The 27520-nt window shown below is 44.4% G+C and overlaps 3 protein-coding genes across 3 annotated transcripts; 2 read left to right on the top strand and 1 right to left on the bottom strand.

Annotated features, from left to right (window-relative positions):
* Positions 1–2716: 2716 nt before the first annotated feature.
* On the top strand, positions 2717–3379 carry LOC115550474 (protein ANTAGONIST OF LIKE HETEROCHROMATIN PROTEIN 1-like). Its single transcript, XM_030365544.1, has one exon. The coding sequence runs from the start codon at positions 2885–2887 to the stop codon at positions 3377–3379; it is 495 nt and encodes a 164-aa protein (XP_030221404.1). The 5' UTR covers positions 2717–2884.
* A 14913-nt stretch (positions 3380–18292) lies between these two features.
* Positions 18293–19399, top strand: LOC115548776 (protein ANTAGONIST OF LIKE HETEROCHROMATIN PROTEIN 1-like). Its single transcript, XM_030363616.1, has one exon. It carries the CDS (start codon positions 18320–18322, stop codon positions 19226–19228), a length of 909 nt encoding a protein of 302 aa, XP_030219476.1. The 5' UTR covers positions 18293–18319; the 3' UTR covers positions 19229–19399.
* Positions 19400–20023: 624 nt separating this feature from the next.
* LOC115549799 (transcription factor Adf-1-like) lies at positions 20024–21082 on the bottom strand. Its single transcript, XM_030365027.1, has 3 exons — positions 20935–21082; positions 20463–20747; positions 20024–20031 (listed from the first exon to the last, which is right to left on the bottom strand). The coding sequence occupies exons 1-3, from the start codon at positions 21068–21070 to the stop codon at positions 20024–20026; spliced, it is 429 nt and encodes a 142-aa protein (XP_030220887.1). The 5' UTR covers positions 21071–21082.
* Between the last annotated feature and the right edge of the window lie 6438 nt (positions 21083–27520).

Below are 27520 nucleotides of genomic sequence, written 5' to 3'. Positions count from 1 at the left end.
GGAACTGGAAGTCTGGAAAACATTTAAAATATCCAGAATAAATTAACAAAACAACCAAAAACAATAAATAAAATCTATTTTAACAAAAATTGCTCTTGAATAAAAACCAAACACAACCAAAAACAATAAATTAAATTGCAACACTAAATAAAAAGGATGTAAACAAGATTGCACTTAAAAAAATAATAAATATTAGGCTCAGACATACAGGCAAAACTGTCAGTTAGGACCTTTGTGCAACAACAAAAAACATTACAGAAAGCAGATGCCTCAACAGGTCATAGGCAAATCTGTAGCTACTTTAGTCTTGCAGATTCCGAGCAAGAAATACCAACATGTTGACTTTGTGTGGCTTAAGGCAGGATCTCTCAGGAGTAGCAATGTTGCCAGCTGTGCTAAACATTCTCTCTGAGCTGGTGCTTGTTGCACGAATGCACATGTATTTTTGGGCCAACTTGGCCATCAAAGGACATTTTCTTTGATTGTCATGCCACCACATTAAGGGATCACAAGCTGCATCAAGTGCATCTTCTTGGAGGAATTTGGTCAGCTCTGTGTAAGCCTGCACTCTTTTCGGTAATGAAGCCTGGGTCTGACTTGTGAGATGAGCTTTTCTGTTTTGAAGAAGGTCACTCAGCTTCTTCTTCTTGGTGGGTACGGTAGCAGTAGGTTCACCCATGTTTCCTCCAGCAGCTTGGCTGCAGCTCTCACTACTGGCACCTTCTCCAATTTCTTCTGGCCCTTGTATGTCCAGTATCTCTTGGACAAGTAGTTGTTTGACATCATCCAATGCCTCTGCCTCCTCCATGCTGCCACGATACCTTGGATCCAAGATGGTGGCCTTTCTCAGAAGGACTTGGATTGCAGGTGATTTGTACTTTTCAGTAAGGACCCTGGACATCCTTTCTTTAATGCTGGCTGTCAGTGCAGTGTCATCGGGGCCTGGAGAGAGAAGGTCGTCTTTAATCAGTTCCAGCACAGGTTTAACTGAGGACACTGTGACGTATTTTTCCCCTGAGAGGACGTCTGTGAAGTCAGCTAGTGGTTTCATTGCTGCGTTGATGGACTCCAACACAGAAACATCCTGCCAGGTTGGATTGAGGTGGCTATATTTTCTGTCTTGAACCAGGACACTTCTTATGGCTGGGAGTTCCTCGAGCACCCTCTCTACCATCTTCTGCTTAGTGCCCCATCGTGTGACAACATCCTGTGGGAAAGATAATATTGTTCTTGTTCATTAGTTAGTCTATATCAACGTTCTTAAACAAATAATACTTTTTACATTTCCATTATTTATCATTATTAATTAATATTATTTATTTATTTATTTATTTTAACTTAAATGTATTATTTGTTCTATCTATCTTGTAAAAAAAATCTTGGCATTCAGTCTGTGGAAACAAAGGAAGAATTTCATTGCACAACTGAGAACGTCTCATTCATGCATATGACAATAAACACTTTGAATTGAATTGAATTGAAAATACCTGTCATTTGACAGCAAAGGTTATTTGGTTTTTGCCACATTTTGACAGTATTATGAATCAATCTGAACTAACCCTGCAACATTGCCATCATTAGCTGCAGACGGTGATGAGTACTTCCATGTTGGAAGAATGGTGGCCATGTCCATTGTTCATGGTGGTCCAGGGCCTCGTTGCTTTTCCGAGAACTTCTACCACTACCTAAAGGTTGAGTTCCACCGGGTAGGGAAATCCTGCAGAACCTTCAGGTCTGGCAGACCCATTTGTAGGAGGTTGGCCCTTAAGGTACGAACACACAAAACGCGTAAGATTTACGTACGTAACGCAGCTAAAATGTTGCTTGACCATTTTGTGTCAAAAATGGTCCTACGCAGCTACACGCCTACGCTCCTACGCGCCTAGATGAGCCCGCCCAAAACATTTTTTCCCCCGCTATTTTTCTTTTGCTGAAACATGGCTGACATCGCCACCATCGCTGCGCTTTATTTGCTGTGGGAGTCCGAGGAGCGTCGCAAACGCAAACGCTGTCGTGTTTGGGTGCACGACATCCTCCGGAGACGGCCACAGCTGGGTGAGTTTCACCACTTGCTCCAAGAACTCCGCCTGGATGACGGCCGGTTTCAGCGGTACTTTCAACTGAGTCGGGCCCAGTTCGATGACCTGCTAGCCCGGGTTGGTGCCAGGATCTCCCGTCAGGACACCAACTGCAGGCGCTCCATATCAGCTGCGGAGCGCCTGTCTGTCTGTCTCCGGTAAGTTGCGGTTTCATAGCCTAATTACTCTATAACAATCAGCACATTCTGTAGTCAAAAACTATATACATAACGGGGAGAAATTGTTCGGGTGCGTGTTCTGATAGTGCATACATCTATTTCCAATGCACTGTTTATATTTGAGTAGTGACCCATTTATTCAAGCATCGTGCACTATGCTCAACTAAGCACGGGGGAGCATAGGCCATTGTGACATCACAGTCAATATTCATTGGGTTAAATTCAACACAAGTCAAACGAAAGCGTGCTGACAACATGGTGATAAAGCAGTTTGCTTTGCACATCTGTTTCCCCTCTTGCACCTACCTGCTATGCATTTCCTGTTAATGCTCCACCCAGTGTTTCTACAGTGTTGTTATATATTATCTATGGTTTCACCCTAAACGCAAATCTTCATATACATGCATGTCACCTGAGTTTTATATAAACAAAATCAATAAATGCATCATGGCTCCAACATATTCATTCTTGACCTCCTTGTCATGCTTTTGAAAGTAAAATAAGCTGATGCAAATCCACTGTAAACACTAGTCAAGACATATACCTGTGCAGTGATATCAGTAAGATAATTGGCCTACATATTTGGTATACAACTAAAATTCTCAATAAGGCTAAAATAAATTATTCATGTGTTGCAGATTCCTGGCTACTGGCGATTCGTTCCGGACGATAGCCACCAGCTTCCGGGTCGGGGCCTCCACCGTGGCTTCCATCGTGTCCGATGGGGTGACGGCTATATGGGACTGCCTGGTGGAGGAGTTCATGGCTGTGCCCACTACCGAGGACTGGAGGGTGATTGCGCAGCAGTTCGAGGAGCAGTGGAACTTCCCTCTCTGTTGCGTTGCCATCGATGGGAAGCATGTTGTTCTGAAGGCCCCTGCGAACTCCGGTTCGCAGTTCTTCAACTACAAGGGAACATTTTCCATTGTTCTCTTGGCAGTTGTCGACGCAGACAAGTGCTTCCGCATCATCGATGTGGGGGGCTATGGGAGAACCAGTGATCGAGGAATTCTGGCCAACTCGGTGTTTGGTCAGGCCCTCCGAGCTGGCGATCTCAAGCTCCCTGCTGACGAGTACCGTCAGCGGCTGCGCAGAGAGGACCTCTGCCTCATGTGTTTGTAGCGGACGAGGCCTTTCCGCTACGGACCGACCTCATGAGGCCATTCCCCGGACGCATCCTCCCCCGAGAGCGGCGCGTCTTTAACTACCGACTGTCCCGGGCTCGGTTGGTGGTTGAGAACGCCTTCGGCATCCTCTCCTCCCAGTGGCGGATCTACTGGAGGGTCATCGAGGTCCGTCCTGAGCTGGCGGAGAGATGCGTCAAGGCCACCTGTGTGCTCCACAACCTCCTCCACAGAACAGCACCAACAGCAGCAGTGAGAGATTGCCTCCCTGTTGGTTTGGTGTTGCCTTTGCCAGGGCTGGGGAGAGTGGCTCCCAACAACGCCGGGAGAGAGGCCATCCGGATCCGCGAGACCTTCACCTCCTACTTCTCTGCAGAAGGGACCCTCTCGTGTCATGACACCATCGTATAGTGCTGTGCACAACAACCCCAAAACGTCTCTTTTAAGAGCCACCCACACAAAACAAAAGTGATTCCTTCATTATTATTAAATTGTTATTAAAATTGTTCAATTAAGTAGTGTTATTAAAAATGTATATTTGTGTCCATGCATGCTAGATCTTAAAATCATATATTGAGAGAAGAGTTGTGAGAAATATTTTATTTCAAAAATAATTATAAAAATATAAATAATAAAAATAACATAAGAACAATATAATATAAACATAACAGAACAATAACAAATTAACAGTTAACAGTAGAACAGTGACATCAGCCTAGTTCTTTTCCTGGAGAGATTGTCACCACCACTAGCTAATAAGCTTAAACAGGTTCCAAATTAAGGGTAAAATTAGAAGTGTCAAATATGACCTTACGAATTTGGAATTTAACGTACTCCAGTACTTCAGGTGGCAATCTCTCCAGGGAAGGAACTAGGCCCATGACAAAGTGCTCATTCCCAGAGAGCGGGGTAGGGGTAGGCACAGCATTTTGCCTCTGCAGGGCCTGGAGGATGGCTCCCTGCATATTTGTGTTCCCCTCTGGTACCCTCTGGTGATTGTAGCAGCAGCAGCAGCAGCAGAGAGAGGTCTGGTTTCCCGCAGCTCCGCTAGGCATTGGAAAAAACTACTTAATTCATCGTTCAGATCTACTTTATCTTATTTTATTTCATGATCATAATACCTAACAGTATATAGTTTGTTTTCGTCGTCCTCCATCGCTCGATTCAACAATACATTTTGGCACTTTTTACTCCCGGATCAGACCGCAGAAAAAGCCTTGGACTTTCCTATCGCCAACATGCCTCTGTACTCGGATATCTCAAACTGCGACAGACGGTGGCTTTAATGGAAACGAGACTAGCAGCATTAGAAAAATGCAAAGGACCCCTACAGGATACAGTGCCGATGGGTGAGTTTGCTGAGCTCACTCAGATACAGCAAGATGATCAAAGCTACACTGTATCCTTCCCGAAGCTGGACAAGAGAGAGACAGTTCCAGCTGCGTTTCACTGGCACAGAGTCGGCGCCAAGCCAAAACAACATACCAAAGTGAATCAACAAGATCACTCAACGCCAAATGCTAAACTACCCAAAGCTAAAGTTATCAGCGGGATTAGCCCGTCACTGAAATTAACCCTGCCACTGAAGAACCGGTTCCTGCCACTTCAAGAGTCCACGAACGAGCCTGCCCCCCATGCACCCCTGAGCCCCGAGATGCGTCCGGACGGACAGTGCGGACAGAGACGGAACATGAACCAGTCGCCATGGAGGCGAGCTGCGCATGCCTCGGCCACCTGTGCACCCCTGACCCCTGAAATGTGTCCGGACAGACGGTACGGACAGAGATGGAACAACCAGTCGCCATGGAGGCGGGCTGCGCATGTGTCTGCCACCGTCCAACAAGGGCCCATCTCAGAGGAAGCAGATGAACCAGACACTCTGATTATAGGAGACTCAACCATCAAGGATATAACCGGTAAGAAGATCAAAACATGCAACTTCCCATATGGAATGGTTAGTGATATCAACCATAAACTAGCCAAAATCATATTGGAAAACCCCAACATCTCACAGATTATTGTGCATGCAGGATTTAATGATATTCAAAGAGAACAGTCAGAACTTCTGAAGAGGGATTACACTGATCTATTGGATACACTGGACAAAATACACATCAACTCATTCATCAGTGGACCCATACCAGCAGTTGACAGGGGAATAAACAGATTCAGTCGTCTACTTGCACTGAATACATGGCTTTCCAGAGTCTGCAATGAAAGAGGAAGGGGCTTTATTGACAATTTCAACTTATTCTGGGGGCGCAAATATCTTTTCAGAGCAGATGGCCTACACCCAAACAGGTTAGGCTCAAAACTGTTGAGGGACAATCTTCTCTTCTCGCTTTACGCACAGGCCACAATCTTGCCATGGTCTGACGCACAGGCCACAATCAGAGCACAGGTTGAGAAGAAGCGAGACTACAGCCTCCCCCACACATCTACTCTGCCACTATCTAACACACAGATAGCAGACAGCCCACAGACCTTGAAGAGAGACAACAGCCCGCCCGACGCCATCAACACTGTGCCCTCCCCCATCGCTGATGCTGGCTTGACGAGGAACGGCCACCCCCCTCCTCTGCATTACAGACCAAAGACCTTGAAGAGAGACAATAGCCTGCCCGACACCATGGACACCGTGCCCTCCCCCATCGCCGATGCTGGCTTGGCCAGGAACGGCCACCCCCCTCCTCATCTCTCCCATAGCCACAACAACTCCAGCTCCACTGTCTCCTCCCTTTGCGATTTTCCGGCTGAATTTAAGAAACAGGAATATGTAGGCATCAAACTTGCATCTGTGTCAATGATAGCATCGCCACGTCATGGCCACAGGCTGATAACACCCAAGAGGATGGCGCCCCAGCCCCCCGCCCCCTGTACTGATAGTAGTCCTGAGTATTACTGAGACAAAAAAGGGTTCAGCCGTAGACAAAGTATAAAGGACGTTTCGCATAATCTGCTGAACCCAAGGTTGCCTATGTCAAAACATGGCAACTTTTGCATTCCTGCTGTAACCACTAAGAGAGTAAACAAAGGGAAACTTAGACACACTGCTAACCTCACAAATCTCATACATATTTCCTCCAAACCAAAAACAACCTTAAAGCCTATCAACAACACCATCAGGATGGGTCTACTTAATGTTAGGTCTCTTAATAACAAATCATTTTTAGTTAATGATTTATTACCACCTCTAAACTGGATTTTATGTTTTTAACTGAAACATGGCTGGAACAAAATAACAGTGCAACCGTTCTGATAGAGACAGCTCCTCCCAACTATAACTTTTTTGATGCATGTAGATCTGGAAAAAGAGGTGGAGGGGTCGCTGTTATATTTAAAAATGATTTTCAGGGGAAACAGATGTTATTTGGTGATTTTCCATCATTCGAATACCTTTGTGCTGTATTGAAATGCTCCCCCAGAGTTCTCCTATTAATTATTTACAGGCCACCCACATACTCTGCAAATTTTTTCGACGAATTCACAAAATTATTGTCTAGCATCTCCACAGACTTTGACTGTCTAGTTATAACTGGTGACTTCAATTTTCATACTGATGATTTGAATGACAAGTGTGCAAAAAAACTTTTTACCATTTTGGACACATTTGAACTGTCCCAACATGTGAAAGAGACTACTCATTGTAAGGGCCACACTCTAGACCTGGTTATCACAAAGGGCCTCAATGTTTCTGATCTCTCTGTGACTGATCCTTCCTTGTCTGACCACTTTTTTGTTTTCTTTAATATATCTTTTATTCCCAACATACAGACAAAATCAAATACTGTCAAAAAACGGTATATCAATGAAGAATCGTATGTACTTTTTAGAAAGGCCATCTCCTTACTACCACCTCTCAACCCATGTTCTGCTGATAATCTTGTAGAAAACTTTAATTTGAACATTTTGAAAGTCATGGATGTCATTGCACCTTACAAGGTTAAAACGATTTCTGGAAAGCAAAAGGCACCCTGGAGAAAAGCTGCTTCTGTAACAGCACAGAAAAAAGAATGCAGGAAGGTTGAACGCATCTGGCGTAAAACAAAACTTCATATTCACCATGATATCTACAAAGAGAGCCTCCGTGCCTACAATTCAGACTTAAAAAGTGCTAGAGAAACATTTTTCTCCAATATCATTAAATCCAATAATAATAATGCAAAAAACCCTATTTGCAACTGTTGACAGACTGACCAACCCCCCAACACAAATTCCACCTGATCTCCATTCCACGCAGAAATGCAATGAGTTTGCAGCTTTTTATACTGATAAAATTGAAGGCATCAGACGCGCCATCAATATCTCCACTTCAAACAAAAATGTTGGACTACCACCCTGTTCAGGCAAAAGTAACATGGCAGGGATGGCATGCTTTAATGTTATTGACTCTAAAACTCTTGTGGAAACTGTTACACAACTAAAGCCATCCACCTGTTGCCTTGATTCTTTACCTACCAACCTCTTTAAGAATGTTTTTGACTGCCTAGCAATAGACATATTGCAGATAGTTAACAACTCTCTCCAGTCAGGCAACTTCCCAAAAGCCCTGAAAACTGCAGTTATTAAACCCCTTTTAAAAAAGCGGAGCCTAGATACCTCTATTATTAACAACTACAGACCAATATCAAATCTGCCCTTCATAAGTAAAATCATTGAGAAAGTTGTCCTCCAGCAACTTAAATCACTTCCTGGCATCAACTGGTTGTTATGACACCTTCCAATCAGGATTTCGACCCCTGCACAGCACTGAGACCGCCCTCATTAAAGTTGTAAACGACATCCGTCTTAACACAGACTCTGGCAAAACCTCAATACTAATGCTTCTAGACCTCAGTGCTGCATTCGACACTGTAGACCATACAATACTTTTGGACAGGTTAGAAAACTGGGTGGGGCTTTCAGGCACAGTCTTAAATTGGTTCAGATCCTACCTACAAAATAGGAACTACTTTGTTTCCATCGGCGACTTTGTATCAGAATCAACCAACGTGATGTGTGGAGTCCCACAAGGTTCGATCTTAGGACCCTCTTTATTCAACATCTACATGCTCCCACTAGGGCAAATCATGCATAATAACAATATTGACCATCATTGCTATGCTGATGACACGCAAATCTATGTATCTCTATCACCAAATGACTATCGGCCCATAGATCTGCTGTGCCAGTGCATTGAGCAAGTGAAAGACTGGATGTGCTGAAATTTCCTTCAGCTAAATGAGGATAAAACAGAGATAATTGTATTTGGTGCTAAAACGGAAAGGCTTAAAGTAACCCAACACCTTCACTCTCTGTCCCTGAAAACCTCAATCAAAGCCAGAAACCTAGGGGTTATCATGGATTCTGATTTACATTTCGAAAGTCACATCAAATCAGTTACAAAATCTGCATATTATCACCTTAAAAATGTAGCAAGACTTAGAGGGCTCATGTCCACCGAAGACTTACAAAAACTTGTACATGCCTTTATCACTAGTAAGCTTGATTACTGCAATGGTCTCCTTACAGGTCTCCCAAAACAAACTCTAAGGAAGCTTCAGCTTGTTCAGAATGCTGCTGCTAGAGTTTTAACAAAGACCAAACAATTTGAACATATTACACCAATTCTTAAATCGTTACATTGGCTTCCTGTAGGTCAGAGAATTGATTTCAAAATCATGTTGCTAACCTATAAATCCCTACATGGTTTAGGCCCAAAATATTTAACTGATATGCTTCCACTACATAAGCCTTCTAGAACACTAAGATCTTCTGAGACCAATCTGTTAATTATCCCCAGAGTAAACACGAAACATGGGAAAGCAGGATTTAGTTACTATGCAACAAATAGCTGGAATAAACTCCCTGAGGATTTAAGACTTGCCCCAACTCTGAGCACCTTCAAAACAAGATTGAAGACTTTTATGTTTGCTTTAGCTTTCTGCTAAATCTTAAATACTTTACCTTTATTTTACTAAAATGCCTTTTTAACTTTCCCTTTATTTTCTATTTTTACCAGAAAAATACATGACATTTGCTGAGGTTGTTTGTTGTTTGCCTTTGGTTCTGGGCTAGAGTCCTAGAATATTGTAATAGATTGTCCTTAAGGTCGGGTTGTGGTCCCGACTTGGGTTCCAGAGAGTCTGTTGATCTGATCTTAAATAACTTTCAATTTAATTTTCTCACTTTCTTAAATACATTGCACTTTCCTTTTTAACTTTCCCTTTATTTTCTATTTTTACCAGAAAAATACATGATCTGATTCCAGAGAGAAAGGATAAGGGTTTGAGACCAATAATCACTGAATATACGAAGAATTGTGTTTAACTCTTTTGAGAAGAGGTGTATAAGGGTTAGAGTCCTGAGTTTGTATAAGGGTTAGAGTCCTGAGTTTGTTTGTATAAGGGTTAGAGTCCTGAATTTGTATTTGTATAAGGGTGAGAGTCCTGAGTTTGTATTTGTGTAAGGGTTAGAGTCCTGAGTTTGTTTGTATAAGGGTTAGAGTCCTGAGTTTGTATTTGTATAAGGGTTAGAGTCCTGAGTTTGTGTGTGGGTGGAATTCTGAGACCGAGCTCCGTGGGAGACGTTTCCAAGTTCTGTCTGGGTTAGAGTCCTAGAATCTGGATTGGAGTTCCAGAGAAAGGACCAAGTTCCTTTAGGTCGGGTTGTAGTCCCGACTTGAGTTCCAGAGAGACTGTTGATCTGATCTTAAAAATTGCACTTTCAATTTTACTTACTAAAAAGCCTTTTTAACTTTCAATTTAATTTTCTCACTTTCTATTTTACTCATTTCTTTGCATATGTTTTCTTTTACTTATCTATTATTTTATTTTATTGTATGACAATGTTTATATGTGAAGCACTTTGAGTCTGCCTTGTGTATGAAAAGTGCTATATAAATAAAGTTGCCTTGCCTTGCCTACCCTGGCTCTCTTCCTCTTCGTCCCTGTATGGAATGTAAAACACCATAATTTGTAAGTTAGTGCAATACTTCACAAGTGAAAAGCCTGTTGAACATGCATGTGTGTTTGGTTTGAAGTGTTGTAACTTTAACTTATAGTAGTAATTAGGGCTGTCAAATTAATGCGTTAATTTTGATTAATTAATCAGGGGAGCATCAAGAAGTTACGAGAGAGAGAGAAGGGAGAGAAACAAACGGTAGGCTATACAGCTGTTTATAAACAGGCATAAAAGTGTCGTATAGGTATGCGATTAATTTAGATGAATTAATCACAGAGCCTGTAATTAATTTGATCAATTTTTTAAATTGCTTGACGGCCCTAGTAGTAATCCATAAACCGTCTTCTTATCAGTTAAAGCTTAAACGGTTAGCATTAAACATAGTTGAACCCCTGAAATTAATGCTATACATCTTTGTCCTGTACATACCGCTCTGTGGTCTTGGGGCAGGGCCAGCCTCAGGGACAGGTACACAGGAAGGGGCAGGAGCAGCATCAGCGTCCTCTTGTTCTGACTCACTGCTGGGCTGGTCTATGTTATTGAGAAAGAAGACTTGTTTTTTTTTGCTTGGATGATATATGCATGATCTATATTACAGCACATTAAAGATAGACAGAATCGTGCCGCACTGTAAACCGTTCCTGTGGCCATAATACAGAAGCTGTACGTGTCTTCACTTGTCAACAAACCTGTATTGTGCGATGGCCCTGCTGCTGCCTCAAGCTCCTCATCTTCTCCTGCCCCTGACAGTGAAGTCCTCCTCTACCTCCTCTGCCCCCCGAGGTAAGTTGCTGCTGGTCTCCCTCGGGGTGACAAAGGGGTCGAGGAAGGACAGGACCCCTGCAAATTTCCATCTCTTCACTGTCCCTGCCGCTGACCCGCTCTTTTTTCCCTCTTTTTCTCTCTCATGTACCAGTCCCTGAGCGACTTCCACTTCCTGCGACATACGTCCGCTGACAAGAACATATATACATATTAAGTTGTGTAACCTGACAAGCGGGACAGTGTTGTAGTAGTATCACTTAATATTACTGCTAACTGGTGCTACCGCTAACCGGCGCTAACTTTTTTCATAGTAGAACACAACCGATAGCTGAAGTGAAGGGAAAAACGGTCTGTCTAGTTACTGGACCAGATGAAATGAGACGGAGAGGTAATAAAGTCTGTCGGCACGAGGACCTTGGATTTATTAAGTAAAGTGGCAACGGTTATACAGAGTCATAAGCGTGAGAAATCGAATATTTCTAAGTCCCTAATCAGCGCTGATGGTTCGTCCGGAGCTTCGCCTCCGTGGAAGGTCTGCTTCAGAAGAAGGTGAAGAGTCTCTGTGTGATACAGTCTTATACTGTATCTTCCTCCTGATGAGGTGTGTGCATTTGAGATGTGTGTGGTTCTGTGTGTTTTACTTGACCTTGGCTCCCAGGCCCTGCTGTGTATGCCTCCTAACGGGGGAGAGCTCCTCGTGTCTCTCAGGCCCTTGGTATGGGCAGATAACGGGGGAGAGCTTCAAAGTGTCTCCTGTGTGCGGCTCTCCCGTTCTTGAAGATGCTGCCAGCCTGGGAAATGGGGCCTTCGGCTCCGGCCTTGACCTGACTATATTCTCATGTATGTGTTATGTGTTAAAAGTTGACTATATTGTAAGTTGACTGCCATGTGATGTGCTCATTAAGCTAGGGTAGGAGTTAGCTATACTTATAATGTACATGTGATGTACTCAGCAGGTTATTTTGCCCAACAGAAGCCAAGCAAAATACACATACACATTATTCTCCGTCTCTCTGCCAGTGACGTCGGGCCAAGCTCACGCAGCTCATACGCGGCTAAAATGTTGCTTTAGCGCATGTAACGCATCTACGCAGCTCATACGCGCGTAAACCAATGGTTCCCTATGGAAATATTGCCGATTTTATACGCGGGTAACGCGTTTGGTGTGTTCCCACCTTTACACTCAAAGAAATGCTGGGTTAAAAACAACCCAATTGTTACGTATTTTAAGCACATAAGAAGCCCCAACATAGCCACTAGGAAGCAGGATCGAACACACAAGCTGCATTACCCTCACATAGCCACTAGGAAGCAGGATCGAACACATAAGTACTCCAGCCACAGATGGCAGCACCTTGAGATAGGTGAGGAAAGCGGAGCCAATACGTCACACCGGCCACGCCTACTTCAGATAGGCCACGCCCACTTGACTATAACTAGCGCGGCAGTGAGATTGGAGTTCAGAGAATCATAGGCAGACCCGCAGAGAGACCCGGGCCTAAGCCTGGGGCTCGAAGTAGCTCTTCGATATATATCGCAAACACGCGTGTTAGATGCAATTACCTCCCTTTTGCCTCATAGTTACCAACCGAAATACTTAGTTAGTTACCAAACAAATAAAGATAATTAAAAGCGACCAAGGATTGGACTACTTTCTTCAAAAACGCGACACAATCTTAACCCAACTGCTGGTTTAATATAGGGCAGACCAAGCGTTGAGTTAGGATAACCAAACCAAATGGTTTAACCCAAACCAAATGGTTTAACCCAAAAGTATCAAACCTGTAACAAGTGGGACCAATTTATCCAATACATATGTAGGCCTGTCGCGATAGGCAATAAATCAATTAATTGCGCGATAAATTAAAATGAGCGATAATTTTTTGCCGGCCGCAATAATTTCCATTCGCACTCTTTTTTTAAATCATTGCTTTATTGGCCTAATCTGAGAAGAAATCTATGCCATAAACAGAAATATTATAGGCCTTTATTACACGGGTCTTCTCAATGCCGTGGAACGCTCCGTTCACTTGCATAGATAGTCCGGTAACTTGTCAACCCCAGCGTCTTCGTTTGCTAAGCAACGTCAACCTCTTTGAAGGACTATTTCTCTGCTGATCAACACTACGAATGCTGCTAACGAATAAATTGTAAAAAGACACAACATGTGAAGTTATTTTTTCGTCTTGGCAAGTAGCCTTGTAATAAGCGGGATGATGTAGTATAGAACGTCGCCGGTCATTATCTAAAATAAGCCCCTTCAGGGTGAAGCAAGACACCTCTGCTGCGCGTCGGTCGCCTGTTCGTCCTGTCGGGGCTTATTTTCCCGATAGTGACCGGCGTTCTATGCATTATATATATTTATATATATTATATATATTTAGCAGGGTAGGCCTAAGTAACAAATGTCGGGTTGAAATCGGGCTCCGGCTCATAATTACAGGGCTCAACGAGTAAACCCCCTCGTCAAGTGTCAGTAGCCGCGTTTACATGGACACATCTGTTCCGCATAGATTTCTATGCGGAACAGAAAATGATCATGTATACGCCTCATTCGGAATACAATTATCTGTTCGGCATAGATTCTATGCCGAATAGAAGAGGTGGTGTAGTCCGTTTTAATCGCCATGTATACACTTATTCCGAATAGATTGGGGTTTAACTTAGAGCAGCCGCAGTAGTTCGCAATTGGTCCACTGAGCTCCGTCGGTACTTTTAAGCACACCGAACTTGCTGTCAAGGAAAGTGGATTTATTGCCTGATTCACGTCTTTGTTATCACTCCGTAAAAGCAGTCCGGTAAGCGTGTCCGGTTGCTAAGCGACGGGACATGGGTGTTTATTAATGACGTATTCGCGTATCGTAGTGTCCGCGCGCGTCCGAGGTAACTGTAAATTAGTAGGCTACTAGTAGTACTTTTGCAGGCTGAACGTTAAAATACTTCTTAACTTAGAGAGATGGCAGCTGCAGTAGTTCGCAAATGGACCTTCGAGGATTCCTGGTCACTAAATTCCCGTAAGACCACTCTCTCCCACCAGTCTTGGCTGCAGACTCGCATCCAAATTCCTCTTGTTTGCGGCGGAGCTTAAGGTAAATATAAAGATCTGACGAGAAATTGACGTTGCTGCGCTGTCCTCCTCCTTCTTAATTGAAGGAGCAGGCAGAGAAAAGCTCTCTCCTGCTGTGCTTTCATTAAAATCAAATTTAAAATCCCCGATAGTGATAAGACATCCATTATGTAACCGCCGGTCCAGAGATGTGTCTAGTGTGCGCGAGAGACAGAACGGACACTTTTGTTACTGCCATGTATACAGTAGCCTACATTTGGAACACATTTTAGGAACAGATCTATGCCGCATAGAAATCTATGCGGATCAGATGTGCCATGTAAACGCGGCTACTAACTTGTTGCATTGTCTGTGTGGGAGGCAGAGTCCTGGCGCAATCGTGTTTACATCCTTTTTATTTAGTGTTTCAATTTTATTTATTGTTTTTGGTGGTGTTTGGTTTTTATTCAAGAGCATTTTTTGTTAATAATAGATTGTTTTTGGTGGTTTTGTTAATTTATTCTGGATATTTTAAATGTCTTCCAGACGTCCAGTTCCAGTGGTCTTTAAAAATAAAGGTTTATTGATCTTCGTAAGGGTGCACTTTATCATTATATTAGTTGAAAAACGGCAATATTATCGCTTATCGCAATAATTCCTGGGGCAATTAATCAGCCAGAAAAATTTGTTATCGTGACAGGCCTATACATATGCATGAAAACCCGTAAAATTTAAAACAAGTCAATCAATAATACATTGACATTAAGTTAAGTCGTGAACCCGTAAAAAGTAGGACCATCGTCCGCTATACATAAAACAAATCACATAATGTGTGTGAGAGATGTGCTTTGAGTCTGTGAGGACACAGAGAGTGAGAGACAGAGAGATTCATCACTTAAGCATGAATCACTCTGCATCTTCATCACTCTGGCCAGCATTGTTAGTCACCTGATGCAGTGCATCGTCATAAAAAGCCCTCACCACATCAGACACACCTATTGCTCCTAATAGTGCCAGCACATCGCACTTCTTTGCGCCTTTCACAGAGGTCTGCTTTGGAAGTAACGCAGGTTTCAGGTCAGCCCATCGCTTGCCCTGCTTTAATACGCTATGGAAATTATGCTCCCCATTGTAAGCTATCTTTAAACCAACCTTGTTTGTACTCAAATCAAGCATGCATGCTTCGCTGATTTTAAAGCTCCTCTGTGACTTAAAACACACTTTTGCGGTTGACCTGTAATCAAACGCCTTCCAGTCTGTGCCATAAACGTGAACATTGCCGAATTGCTGCAGGATGGCATGGTATTCCTGTGGTAGCAGAATTGTGTCAATATTCCTGATCTTCTGCTCAATTCTGCCAAAGACTCGGTTTGCTGGGAGATAGCTGTGACCCCTTACTGGAAAAGTGTACTCTATGCCAAGGTTGGGAAAAGACTGGCGAAGTTCCATGAGCGTGGACACCATGTTCATGTTTTTGTTTTGCCCGTGACATGAGTCACTGAACAGCCAAAGTCCCCTTGACCTGCTGACTTTGTGCCGAAGTCGAACCTTGAGGAAGTCACTCAGCGCGGATGCAATCATATTACTGTCCTTGCTACCCTCATTTTCCTGCCACCCGTAGAGATGGACATCATCTTTTGCCTGGTGACTATTCTCTCCATGGTGCACAACCACACCAAACAGATACAGATACATCTGCCGTGAGTAATAGGCCTGTCCTATTGAGGTTTTTGGAAGGACCATGTTTTGCATTATATCGAAACAGAGGGTCACATGATCTTCAGCAACCTAACGGGTCATAAACCACACGAGCTCTGCGACGATGCAAGATGAATGATGCAGATTCCATCCTCTTCTCTGTCTCGGTTAGGTTTGGATCTGTCATCCTGATCTTAAGCTTGGCACAATCAGAGCATGCATCTGTAGCTGGGTGACCGAAGCCAATATTGAAATCCTTGGAGAACACTGAGTAATAGAGGGAGTAGCTGGTCTGAGCATGGTTCTGAGCCTCAAAGAGCTTATGCATCTTGTGCACATTCTGGTCACTGGGGAGATACTTGTGGCCTGGTGCTCCTCTCCGCCCATAATGGCTGGCCCTGCAGGTAAAAGACTGCATGTGCTCAACAATGAGTTGCCTTCTCCTGCTGTGCTCCTCACTGTGCCGTGCACCACCTCTTCTCTCTGGGCGAGCCTCAGCAGTCTCGGCATAATATTGAGCCACCCGGGACACATGGTCTTTGCTGATGCCTGTGAAAGTAATTATTTAGATTGTTAATACAATGATTGGAGCCAGTATGAAACAGAATTACACACAACTAACTTGCAATTATCCCCATCCCTCATTCCAGTTTTATCCTTAGCAGGGGTCAGGAACCTCCCTCTCTCTCTCTTTAGTTTGTATTAACCTCCAAGCCATTCACACAGTGAGATAATGCTGCCGCTGTCAAGGGCCCCAAGCATTGTCCTGCCCTCAATCGTCTCCAACAACACTTGGCGTATATCCTGGATAATATAGAGAATGCAGAATTATTTTTTTTATTTCAATGCCGTGAAAGTAAATCATTGAAATATGACATGAAGGATAGGTGTGACATACATGTTTAGTCATATTTATAGGGCGTAGCCTTTTAGAAAATGTGTGGATATGGTGATTTAATAAGCTATCCATTAATAATGGGTCAGAAAGTATTGGCACCCCTCTGTAAATGTTGGTTTTCAAGAAAAATCCACACACTTTGAGTTTTTTGATAGAATTTACCAAATCAGGATCATTTCAGTAGCTCAACACAACTAGAACAACAATTTGTTTCCCTGAATTCAAGTTCTGCAGGAAGTGGAAACTGCACAGGCAAAACTCTTCGCACCCTTTGGAACAAGTCTTCTTTGTACTTGTAAAGCACTTTTTTTTTTATCCATTGCTACGGTAGTCAGATGTCAGCTCTGTTAGCATTCCTGAGAATTTGTGGAAACCACTCGTATTTTATTTTGTGTTGAGCTATTGAAATGGTCCTGACTGGATTTTGCTATAAAAAAAAAAATACTTCCAGATGAAGATGTAACAGTTGTTGATTGCCCACAATAGACTCTTAAAGGTGCGGCCACACCAGACGCGTATCTCGCGTACTTTTTACGCGAGATACGCGCGTAAAATGTTGCTTGACCATTTTGTGTCAAAAATGGTCGCATACGCGCAATACGCGCTATACGCGCCTACGTCACTCGCCTAGATGAGCCCGCCAAAAACTCCCCCCCCCCCGCTATTTTCTTTGTTCTGAAACATGGCTGATATCGGCACCATCGCTGCGCTTTATTTGCTGTGGGAGTCCGAGGAGCGTTGCAAACGCAAACGCCGTCGTGTTTGGGTGCACGACATCCTCCGGAGACGGCTACAGCTGGGTGAGTTTCACCACTTTCTCCAAGAACTCCGCCTGGATGACGGCCGGTTTCAGCGGTACTTTCGACTGAGTCGGGCCCAGTTCGATGACCTGCTAGCCCGGGTTGGTGCCAGGATCTCCCGTCAGGACACCAACTACAGGCGCTCCATATCAGCTGCGGAGCGCCTGTCTGTCTGTCTCCGGTAAGTTGCGGTTTCATAGCCTAATTACTCTATAACAATCAGCAGATTCTGTAGTCAAAAACTATATACATAACGGGGAGAAATTGTTCGGGCGCGTGTTCTGATAGTGCATACCCATTTATTCAAGCATCGTGCACTATGCTCAACTAAGCACGGGGGAGCACAGGCCATTGTGACATCAGTCAATATTCATTGGGTTAAATTCAACACAAGTCAAACGAAAGCGTGCTGACAACATGGTGATAAAGCAGTTTGCTTTGCACATCTGTTTCCCCTCTTGCACCTACCTGCTATGCATTTCCTGTCAATGCTCCACCCAGTGTTTCAACAGTGTTTTTATTTATTATCTATGGTTTCAACCTAAACGCAAATCTTCATATACATGCATGTGACCAGAGTTTTATACAAACAAAATAAATAAATGCATCATGGCTCCAAAATATTCATTCTTGACCTCCTTGTCATGTTTTTGAAAGTAAAATAAGCTGATGCAAATCCACTGGAAACACTAGTCAAGACATATACCTGTGCAGTGATATCGGTGAGATAATTGGCCTACATATTTGGTATACAACAAAAATTCTCAATGAGGCTAAAATAAATTATTCATGTGTTGCAGATTGCTGGCTACTGGCGATTCGTTCCGGACGATAGCCACCAGCTTCCGGGTCGGGTCCTCCACCGTGGCTTCCATCGTGTCCGATGGGGTGACGGCTATATGGGACTGCCTGGTGGAGGAGTTCATGGCTGTGCCCACTACCGAGGACTGGAGGGTGATTGCGCAGCAGTTCGAGGAGCAGTGGAACTTCCCTCTCTGTTGCGGTGCCATCGATGGGAAGCATGTTGTTCTGAAGGCCCCTGCGAACTCCGGTTCGCAGTTCTTCAACTACAAGGGAACATTTTCCATTGTTCTCTTGGCAGTTGTCGACGCAGACAAGTGCTTCCGCATCATCGATGTGGGGGGCTATGGGAGAACCAGTGATGGAGGAATTCTGGCCAACTCGGTGTTTGGTCAGGCCCTCCGAGCTGGCGATCTCAAGCTCCCTGCTGACAGAGTACTGTCAGCGGCTGCGCAGAGAGGACCCCTGCCTCATGTGTTTGTAGCGGACGAGGCCTTTCCGCTACGGACCAACCTCATGAGGCCATTCCCCGGACGCATCCTCCCCCGAGAGCGGCGCGTGTTCAACTACCGACTGTCCCGGGCTCGGTTGGTGGTTGAGAACGCCTTCGGCATCCTCTCCTCCCAGTGGCGGATCTACCGGAGGGTCATCGAGGTCCGTCCTGAGCTGGCGGAGAGATGCGTCAAGGCCACCTGTGTGCTCCACAACCTCCTCCGCAGAACAGCACCAACAGCAGCAGTGAGAGATTGCCTCCCTGTTGGTGTGGTGTTGCCTCTGCCAGGGCTGGGGAGAGTGGCTGCCAACAACGCCGGGAGAGAGGCCATCCGGATCCGCGAGACCTTCACCTCCTACTTCTCTGCAGAAGGGACCGTCTCGTGTCATGACACCATCGTATAGTGCAGTGCACAACAACCCCAAAACGGCTCTTTTAAGAGCCACCCACACAAAACAAAAGGGATTCCTTCATTATTATTAAATTGTTTTTAAAATTGTTCAATTAAGTAGTGTTATTAAAAATGTATATTTGTGTCCATGCATGCTAGAACTTAAAATCATATATTGAGAGAAGAGTTGTGAGAAATATTTTATTTAAAAAATAATTATAAAAATAAAAATAATAAAATAACATATGATATAAACAGAACAGAACAATAACAAATGAACAGTTAACAGTGACATCAGCCTAGTTCTTTCCCTGGAGAGATTGTCACCACCACTAGCTAATAAGCTTAAATAGGTTCCAATTGAACGGTGAAATTAGAATGGTCAAATATCACTTTACGGATTTGGAATTTAACGTACTCCAGTACTTCAGGTGGCAATCTATCCAGGGAAGGAACTAGGCCCATGGCAAAGTGCTCATTCCCAGAAAGGGGGGTAGGGGTAGGCACAGAATTATGCCTCTGCAGGGCCTGGAGGATGGCTGTCTGGACAGTATTCCCCTCCGGTACCCTGGCTGCTCTCTTCCTCTTCGTCACTGTATGGAATGTAAAACACCATCATTTGTAAGTTAGTGCAATACTTCACAAGTGAAAAGCCTGTTGAACATGCATGCGTGTTTGGTTTGAAGTGTTGTAACTTTAACTTATAGTAGTAATTAGGGCTGTCAAATTAACGCGTTCATTTCGATTCATTAATCAGGGGAGTATCAAGAAGTTACGAGAGAGAGAAGGGAGAGAAACGAACGGTAGGCTATACAGCTGTTTATAAACGGGCATAAAAGTGTCGTAAAGGTATGCGATTAATTTAGATGAATTAATCACAGAGCCTGTAATTAATTTGATCAATTTTTTAAATTGCTTGACGGCACTAGTAGTAATCCATAAACCGTCTTCTTATCAGTTAAAGCTTAAACGGTTAGCCATAAACATAGTTGAACCCCTGAAATTAATGCTATACATCTTTGTCCTGTACATACCGCCCGGAGCAGGAGCAGGAGCAGCATCAGCGTCCTCTATATCAGACTCACTGCTGGGCTGGTCTATGTTATTGAGAAAGAAGACTTGTTTTTTTTTCCTTGGATGATATATATCTATATTGCACATTAAAGATAGACAGAATCGTGCCGCACTGTAAATCGTTCCTGTTGCCATAATACAGAAGCTGTACGTGTCTTCACTTGTCAACAAACCTGTATTGTGCGATGCTGCTGCCTGCTCAAGCTCCTCATCTTCTCCTGCCCCCGTCAGTGGAGTCTCTGGAGCCCCGTCCCCCTCAACCTCCTCTGCCCCCAGAGGTAAATTGCTGCTGGTCTCCCTCGGGGTGACAAAGGGGTCGAGGAAGGACAGGACCCTAGCAAATCTCCACGTGTCCACTCTCCCTGCCGCTGACCCGCTCTTTTTTCCCTCCTTTTCATTCTTTTTGTATCTCATGTACCTGTCCCTGAGTGACTTCCACCTCCTGCGACATACGTCCACTGACAAGAACATATATACATATTAAGTTGTGTAACCTGACAAGCGGGACAGTCTGTTGTAGTAGTATCACTTAATATTACTGCTAACTGGTGCTATCGCTAACCGGCGCTAACTTTTTTCATAGTAGAACACAACTGATAGCTGAAGCCAAGCAAAATACACACACACATTATTCACTGATCTTACCAGGAACGCCAATATCCTCTGCCACGTCGACCCACGCCCTCTCTGTTTTGTTCCTGTCCCTGTACGACACCATCGTGGTGTCGTACAGGACAGGACGGCCGCACACGGCGACGATGATATTTTGATCGACCTCCATTTCTGTTCGTGTAGTGTCTGTAGTGTTGATCAGCGGAGAAATAGTCCGCCAAGACGTTGAGGTTGCTTAGTAACCAGAGACTGTCCATGCAAGTGAACGGAGCGTTCCCTCTTCGTCATAACTATCAAACCAAACATCCTTCACATTCACCGAGTGAACATTATGAAAGTAAAATGCACATTTCTCGCTAGAAATGTTTCCATAAAAGCATTTAATGGCGTAACTATTGCCGCTTTTCCACTGCATGGTACCAGCTCGACACGACTCGACTCGACTCGACTCAGCTCGCCTTTTTTGCGTTTCCACCGCGAAAACATGGTATCTGGTACCTGAAGTGGCTGCTTTTTCTAGTACCGCCTCGCTCTAGGTTCCAAGCGGCTGAGCCGATGCTAAAAGGTGACGTCGGCAGACGGCCGGCCACTGATTGGCCAGAGAGTGTGACGAAGTCACGAGAGCGACATGGCCACCATGCTGGTAACAGCCATAGCAGCGCCGCAGCCAACATATTCCACTTATTCAACATGCCAGCTAATAATACGAACACGAATACCATCGCATCGATGTTCTCCATTGTTGTTATGTGGGTTCTGTCCATGTGTGGGTTACGTAGGTGTTGTTTGCGTCGCGTACAAAAATACGTCACGGCCCTTTCGCGCAGCCGACCCCGCCCACGTCCCGGAGGTACTATTTGCGGTGGAAAAGGACCCGCGCTGCTACCGTGTCGAGTCGTGTCGAGTCGTGTCGTGTCGAGTCGAGCTACATGTGCGGTGGAAAAGCGGCATATGTTACTATTTCCACACAGAATAAAGAAAGATGTCGGCCGTATGCTTCTGTCCAAGCTCACTACTCTCTGCCAGTGACGTCGGGTCAAGCTCAACGCTGATTGGGCAATGCGTGTCTCGTCAGACGCGTATCTCGCGTACTTCGCGTAAAAAGTTAAATTTTTTGAACTCTTGAAATGTACGCGATATACGCGCGTATTGCGCGTAAATATACGCGCCACATACGCGCTATACGCGCGTAAAATGTTGCTTAATACGCGTAATACGCGCGTAAACCAATGGTTCCCTATGGAAAAAATGGCGATTTCATACGCGAAGTACGCGAGATACGCGTCTGGTGTGGCCGCACCTTAAGTCCCCTCCTGTTTTAAGCTTAAACCACCAGTGATTTCTCTATGGTAAAATAACACAAGATTTTAACAATTGCATCGGTCTTACTGAGGAATAGGAACAAACAAACATCGGAATATCTGTGGGAGGAAAAGGATTTGTGCAGGATCCGGTGTGTTATCAGGGCATAATGGGGTGAGGGAAGTTGGTGTGGCATTTCCAGTCATGTTAGACATATGAAGTGATAACATTAATTTTGTATAGACTTGGAAATGGGTTGAAAATGCATTAATACTTACAGATAAATACTGAAGTAAAAATTTTTTTCTGACAAATGGGCTTTTATGCAAAGAAAAAGATTTGATTGGAAGAACTTATTTCAAGAATACTGTTGCATGATTGGAAAAATAGGAAGTCTACTTCCTAAAATAGCCTGTATCTTAACGACACGTAGAGGCACGGATCATCTTTTCTGTATGACCTTGCTGCATGTAGTGGATGGTAGTAGGGATGGGCGTGAGGAATCGATTACTCGAGTACTCCTTGTTACAAATTAACTCGGTTGGTGGACAGGCAAACTCGAGTTTGCATATACATACACAAACGTATCAATTTTCTGTCGGCGCCACTAACGCATGCCGTGGGCACAAAGCAAATGAAATGTATCCATTTACATTAATTTTGTATAGACTTGGAAATGGGTTGAAAATGCATTAATACTTACAGATAAATACTGAAGTAAATTATTTTTTCGGACAAATGGGCTTTTATGCAAAGAAAAAGATTTGATTGGAAGAACTTATTTCAAGAATACTGTTGCATGATTGGAAAAATAGGAAGTCTACTTCCTAAAATAGCCTGTATGTTAACGACACGTAGAGGCACGGATCATCTTTTCTGTATGACCTTGCTGCATGTAGTGGATGGTAGTAGGGATGGGCGTGAGGAATCGATTACTCGAGTACTCCTTGTTACAAATTACTCGGTTGGTGGACAGGCAAACTCGAGTTTGCATATACATACACAAACTAAGTTTTCTGAAGCAAATGTATCAATTTTCTGTCGGCGCCACTAACGCATGCCGTGGGCACAAAGCAAATGAAATGTATCCATTTCTGTGTGGCGCGTTCCGTGCCGTGTGCAGGCACGCCAGAATTCAAAAAGTTAAGAGATGGCGGTTAAAGCAAAGCGCAGCGAAGAATTGAAATAGGCAACTTTAAAGAAATAGGAGATCGTAAGGTGAAATGTAAAATATGCCAAGCGAAATCGAGCTACCAGAAAGTACTATGCGGCAACATATGCTCCTGAAACACAACGGAAAAGCAGACCCGCAGCAACCTAGTGTGTCTGCTATTTTCACCGCCGCAAGACGCAGCTTTAATCCCAGCCGTGTAGAGAAGATCACAACGCTGAGTATTTCCATAGTCCATTTGCTGCCGTTTTATTTGCAGCTTTAAATTATTTGCAATGGTTAGGCTACTTGTTTCGTTTTTGTTACAGGCCTTGGTTCGACGTGATTTAAATTGTGAGACGCATATTTATTTTTGTAAGGAAAATGTGTTTGAACGTTTGCAAAAATAAATAATGAATACTCTGACTGTTTTGATGGAGAATAAGCATTACATGTTTGGTTGGTAATATTGCCGTTCATCATCAGGCCTATTCCTGCTGCAGATGCGTTGCATTCTAAAAATAGTTTTGATTAAACGAGTACTCGATTGATCCTCGAGGAATTCCTTCGATCACTCGAGTTTGGAATTTACTACTCGTGCCCATCCCTAGATGGTAGTCATGCAGCTCTTCAACATATAGCTGCCACACAATCTGAGTGCATTGCATGCAAACAAATGTCTTTCAAAGCCAACGGTATTCCACTGTTCAACGATGACCTTTACTAATGCCTTTGCATCTGATTGCAGGACCAGAATGCTTTGGATCAGAGCAAACTGGGGCTCACCCTCTGTATCACAAGACATGAAAACGGTCATGCCAGGTCTGTATTCACACCCATTGCAAATTACCCAAGCCGGGACAAAAACTTCAGTAAAAAGGGGGAGGCCTAGGGTACACTGGACTTTTCTGATGCTTTCAATGTATGCCAAGAATGTGGTTTGTCCTGGCCCTACCTCAAAATTGGCTTTCAGAGTAGTACCAGACAGGACGTTGTACCACTGCAGCATCTGATGTCTGAAGGCCACCGTTCTGCAGATGTTCCTGAAAGTGCATGTTACATGACTTATTCTTTTAAAAAAGCCATGTTTAGCTTCAAACCGCATTGCCCAGTGCTGTACCAAAGGGCCCAGTTTTTGTATGGCAGTTGTGTAATGTAACAAAGTGGTGCTTTGGTCGCAGCCTGATGTTGGGGAATAGTTCAAGAAGCATGGTGTGATGCTCCTCAATAATCTTACCCAGATATGTTGTTACTGGTGTTAGCGAGGGGGAAAATATGAGTTCCATACAGGATAGCAGCAGGAGCTGCCACTCCTCACAATCATCAGGGACCAAGTCACCGACCATGAGGGGCAACAACCTCAGTAAGCACCATGTCTGGGCAGCAGACTTGAAGCATAGCCCCATCAATGTTGCGCATGTCATTTTTACTGATTACAGATGGCTTGTTACGCCGATCTGCAAACCCATAGTCAAAACATGTGATTCTGTAGTTTATTTGGTCTGATGTCACATGCTTCTTTTCAATAAGGGAGTTCAAAACCAACTTCACTTCATATGGCCCTATGCCCTCCAAGATGCATTATATCTGGAGCTACATTGTCAGTCACATGGTAGAATGACAGCTGATTTAAATAGCTGTCCTTTTTTGACCCGTTAGTGAAGGGTTCAGTATTTCCAGATCTTTCTTGTGGCTGGCTTTGTTGCGCATCAGTACGAGATTTTCTGATGTCAGTGTTTTTAAGACACTCTTTTCTATTTGGCACCTGCGGCAACATTTGGTGGCCAGAGAAGCTCTCGATGAGCCGAGAATGCTATTTATGTCCTAATTACCCCTTACCACCTGTCTAATCGTGAATTTAACAACACCCTGAAAATCAGGACTCCGTGGTACTCCAAAGTCTTTAGTTCTTGAACAATTGGCTTGAGGATGGCCATCATCTGACTTGTACACTGTACACTTTCAGGCTAGATAGCCACTGTGGTGGCAAACTTTTGATGGTGAAATACCCAATTTATGTGTCCCAGTCTTGGACCCAAGAGGGTTAACACTGTCACAGTCATCATTGTGAAGAATAAGTGGAATTGATATCTCTTTCAGGAACAGTGGGTGTCTTTACAGAACTCGCCATCAAGAAATCCTGTAGAGCCTCATCCTTTCCTCTGCTGCCATGACACAATGGCCTTGAGCACTCCTGGCAAAGTAAGTATCATATTCAAAGTGGTGTCAAGGGAATGCGCTGATATGTCTGTCACAGCAACCTGTCTGACGCACCCAGATCAGTGTCCCTCTGCTGTACATAAGAAGAACAGGCAACTTTTGCTCCAAGGCTGATAAAACTGCCGCAGTTGGAAAATACTCCATCTGCTTATTCCTCGGTTTCAAGGCCTTTGAAGGGAGTAGAGCAAGACAAGAATTCTTGTTTGAGATTGTCCTACCTCTGGACTGTGTGCGTGCCCTAATGTAATCAGTAACAAGCCATGGTCTTACTTTGGAGGTGCTCCACAATGTCGCAATCAGGTCTGTAGTTCTAGAGACGACGAAATTCAAAAGAGAGAATGTTATGTTTGACCTTGATCTGAGATTTGCCCAGGAACAGCGCTACCTCCCACTTATTCCCTTCTTCAGCAAGATCATCCTTGTACCCCTTTTCACCTGACCCCTCCTCACATGACCCCGCCCCACCTGTCCCCCCTCACATGACCCGCCCACCTGGTCCCTCCTCACATGACCCCGCCCCACCTGATGCCTCCAGTGTTGGCCCATCTTCAGCTTGCAGGTAATGCCTAGCATTTGATCATCTTCAGGACCTCATTAAATCATGCTCACCCTCATGTTTAATCAAATGTCTTCTAAAAGACCTAATGAATGAAAAGGTTCTCCCACAACCCTGCTCACAACATTGAAAGTACGTCGCAGAGCTATTGATGTGATGAACGGCACGTAAATGAACAAATATCTGTTTTGTATGTCCAGCAATACGACGTTTGCATTTGAAGCAAGTAATAATAATGATGATACATTTCATTTAGAGCGCCTTTCAAGGCACCCAAGGTCACCTTACAGAGCATAAAGTCATCATAAATCGTTTAAAAACAAGACATTGTGGAAAAAAATAAAACAAAAACAAGACAAAACAAACAAACAATCAAGGCAGTGATCAGTTAGACGTTGTGTGCGAGTTTGAACAGGTGAGTTTTGAGTTGTGACTTGAAAGGTTGTAATGGTGTCTGACAGTTTTATGTGTGGGGGGGGAGGGTTCCAGAGCCTGGGTGCTGAACAGCTGAATGACCGGGCACCCATTGTAATGAGTCGTGATGTGGGGATACATAGTAGTCCAGCAGAGGTTGAGCGGAGGGAGCGGGAGGGAGTGTATTCTTGGAGGAGGTCGCAGAGGTAACTGGGGGCTAGGTTGTGGAGAGCTTTGTAGGTGAGGAGTAGGGTTTTGTATTGGATGCGGTGGTGTACTGGGAGCCAGTGAAGTTGGATGAGGACAGGGGTGATGTGGTCAGATGATTTGGTGCGGGGGATGATCCGCGCGGCTGAGTTCTGAATGATCTGCAGTCTGTTGATGAGCTTGGAGGGGAGTCCGGTGAGGAGGGCGTTGCAGTTGTCAATGCGTGATGTGACAAATGACTGAACTAGGATTTCAGTGCTGGATTGGGTCAGTGATGGGCGGAGTCTGGCGATGTTGCGGAGGTGGAAGAATGCAGTCCGGGTGATGTTGTGAATATGGGGTTGCGAATGAGAGGGCGTTGTCAGGATGACGCCGAGGCTCTTGACTTTGGAGGAGAAGGGTTACTGGAATCCATGATGATTATGAGTGGAGCTGGGGTGTTTGTGATTTGGTGGGGTGGATTTGGAGCCGATGAGCATTGCCTCGGTCTTGTTTCCATTGAGTTTCAGGAAGTTCCTGCTCAACCAGCTCCGGATGTCTTCCAGGCACTGATGAGGGAGGTGGGGGGATGGCAGCGGTGGGTTTGGTGGAGATGTAGACCTGTGTGTCGTCACGTAGCAGTGAAAATGGACCCCATGGTGACGGAGGAGTGTGCCCAGCGGGAGGAGGTAGTGGTGAACAGGAGTGGACCCAAGACTGACCCCTGGGGGACACCCAGTGAGACACCTGAACACCCGACTTGTGGTTGCTTAGTTGAACAAATTGTTGAC

This window comes from Gadus morhua, chromosome 1, assembly GCF_902167405.1.
Source record: "Gadus morhua chromosome 1, gadMor3.0, whole genome shotgun sequence".
Classification (NCBI taxonomy): Eukaryota; Metazoa; Chordata; class Actinopteri; order Gadiformes; family Gadidae; genus Gadus; species Gadus morhua.
The sequence above is the reverse complement of the archived record's forward strand: the minus strand, read 5'-3'. Positions and strand labels throughout refer to the sequence as shown.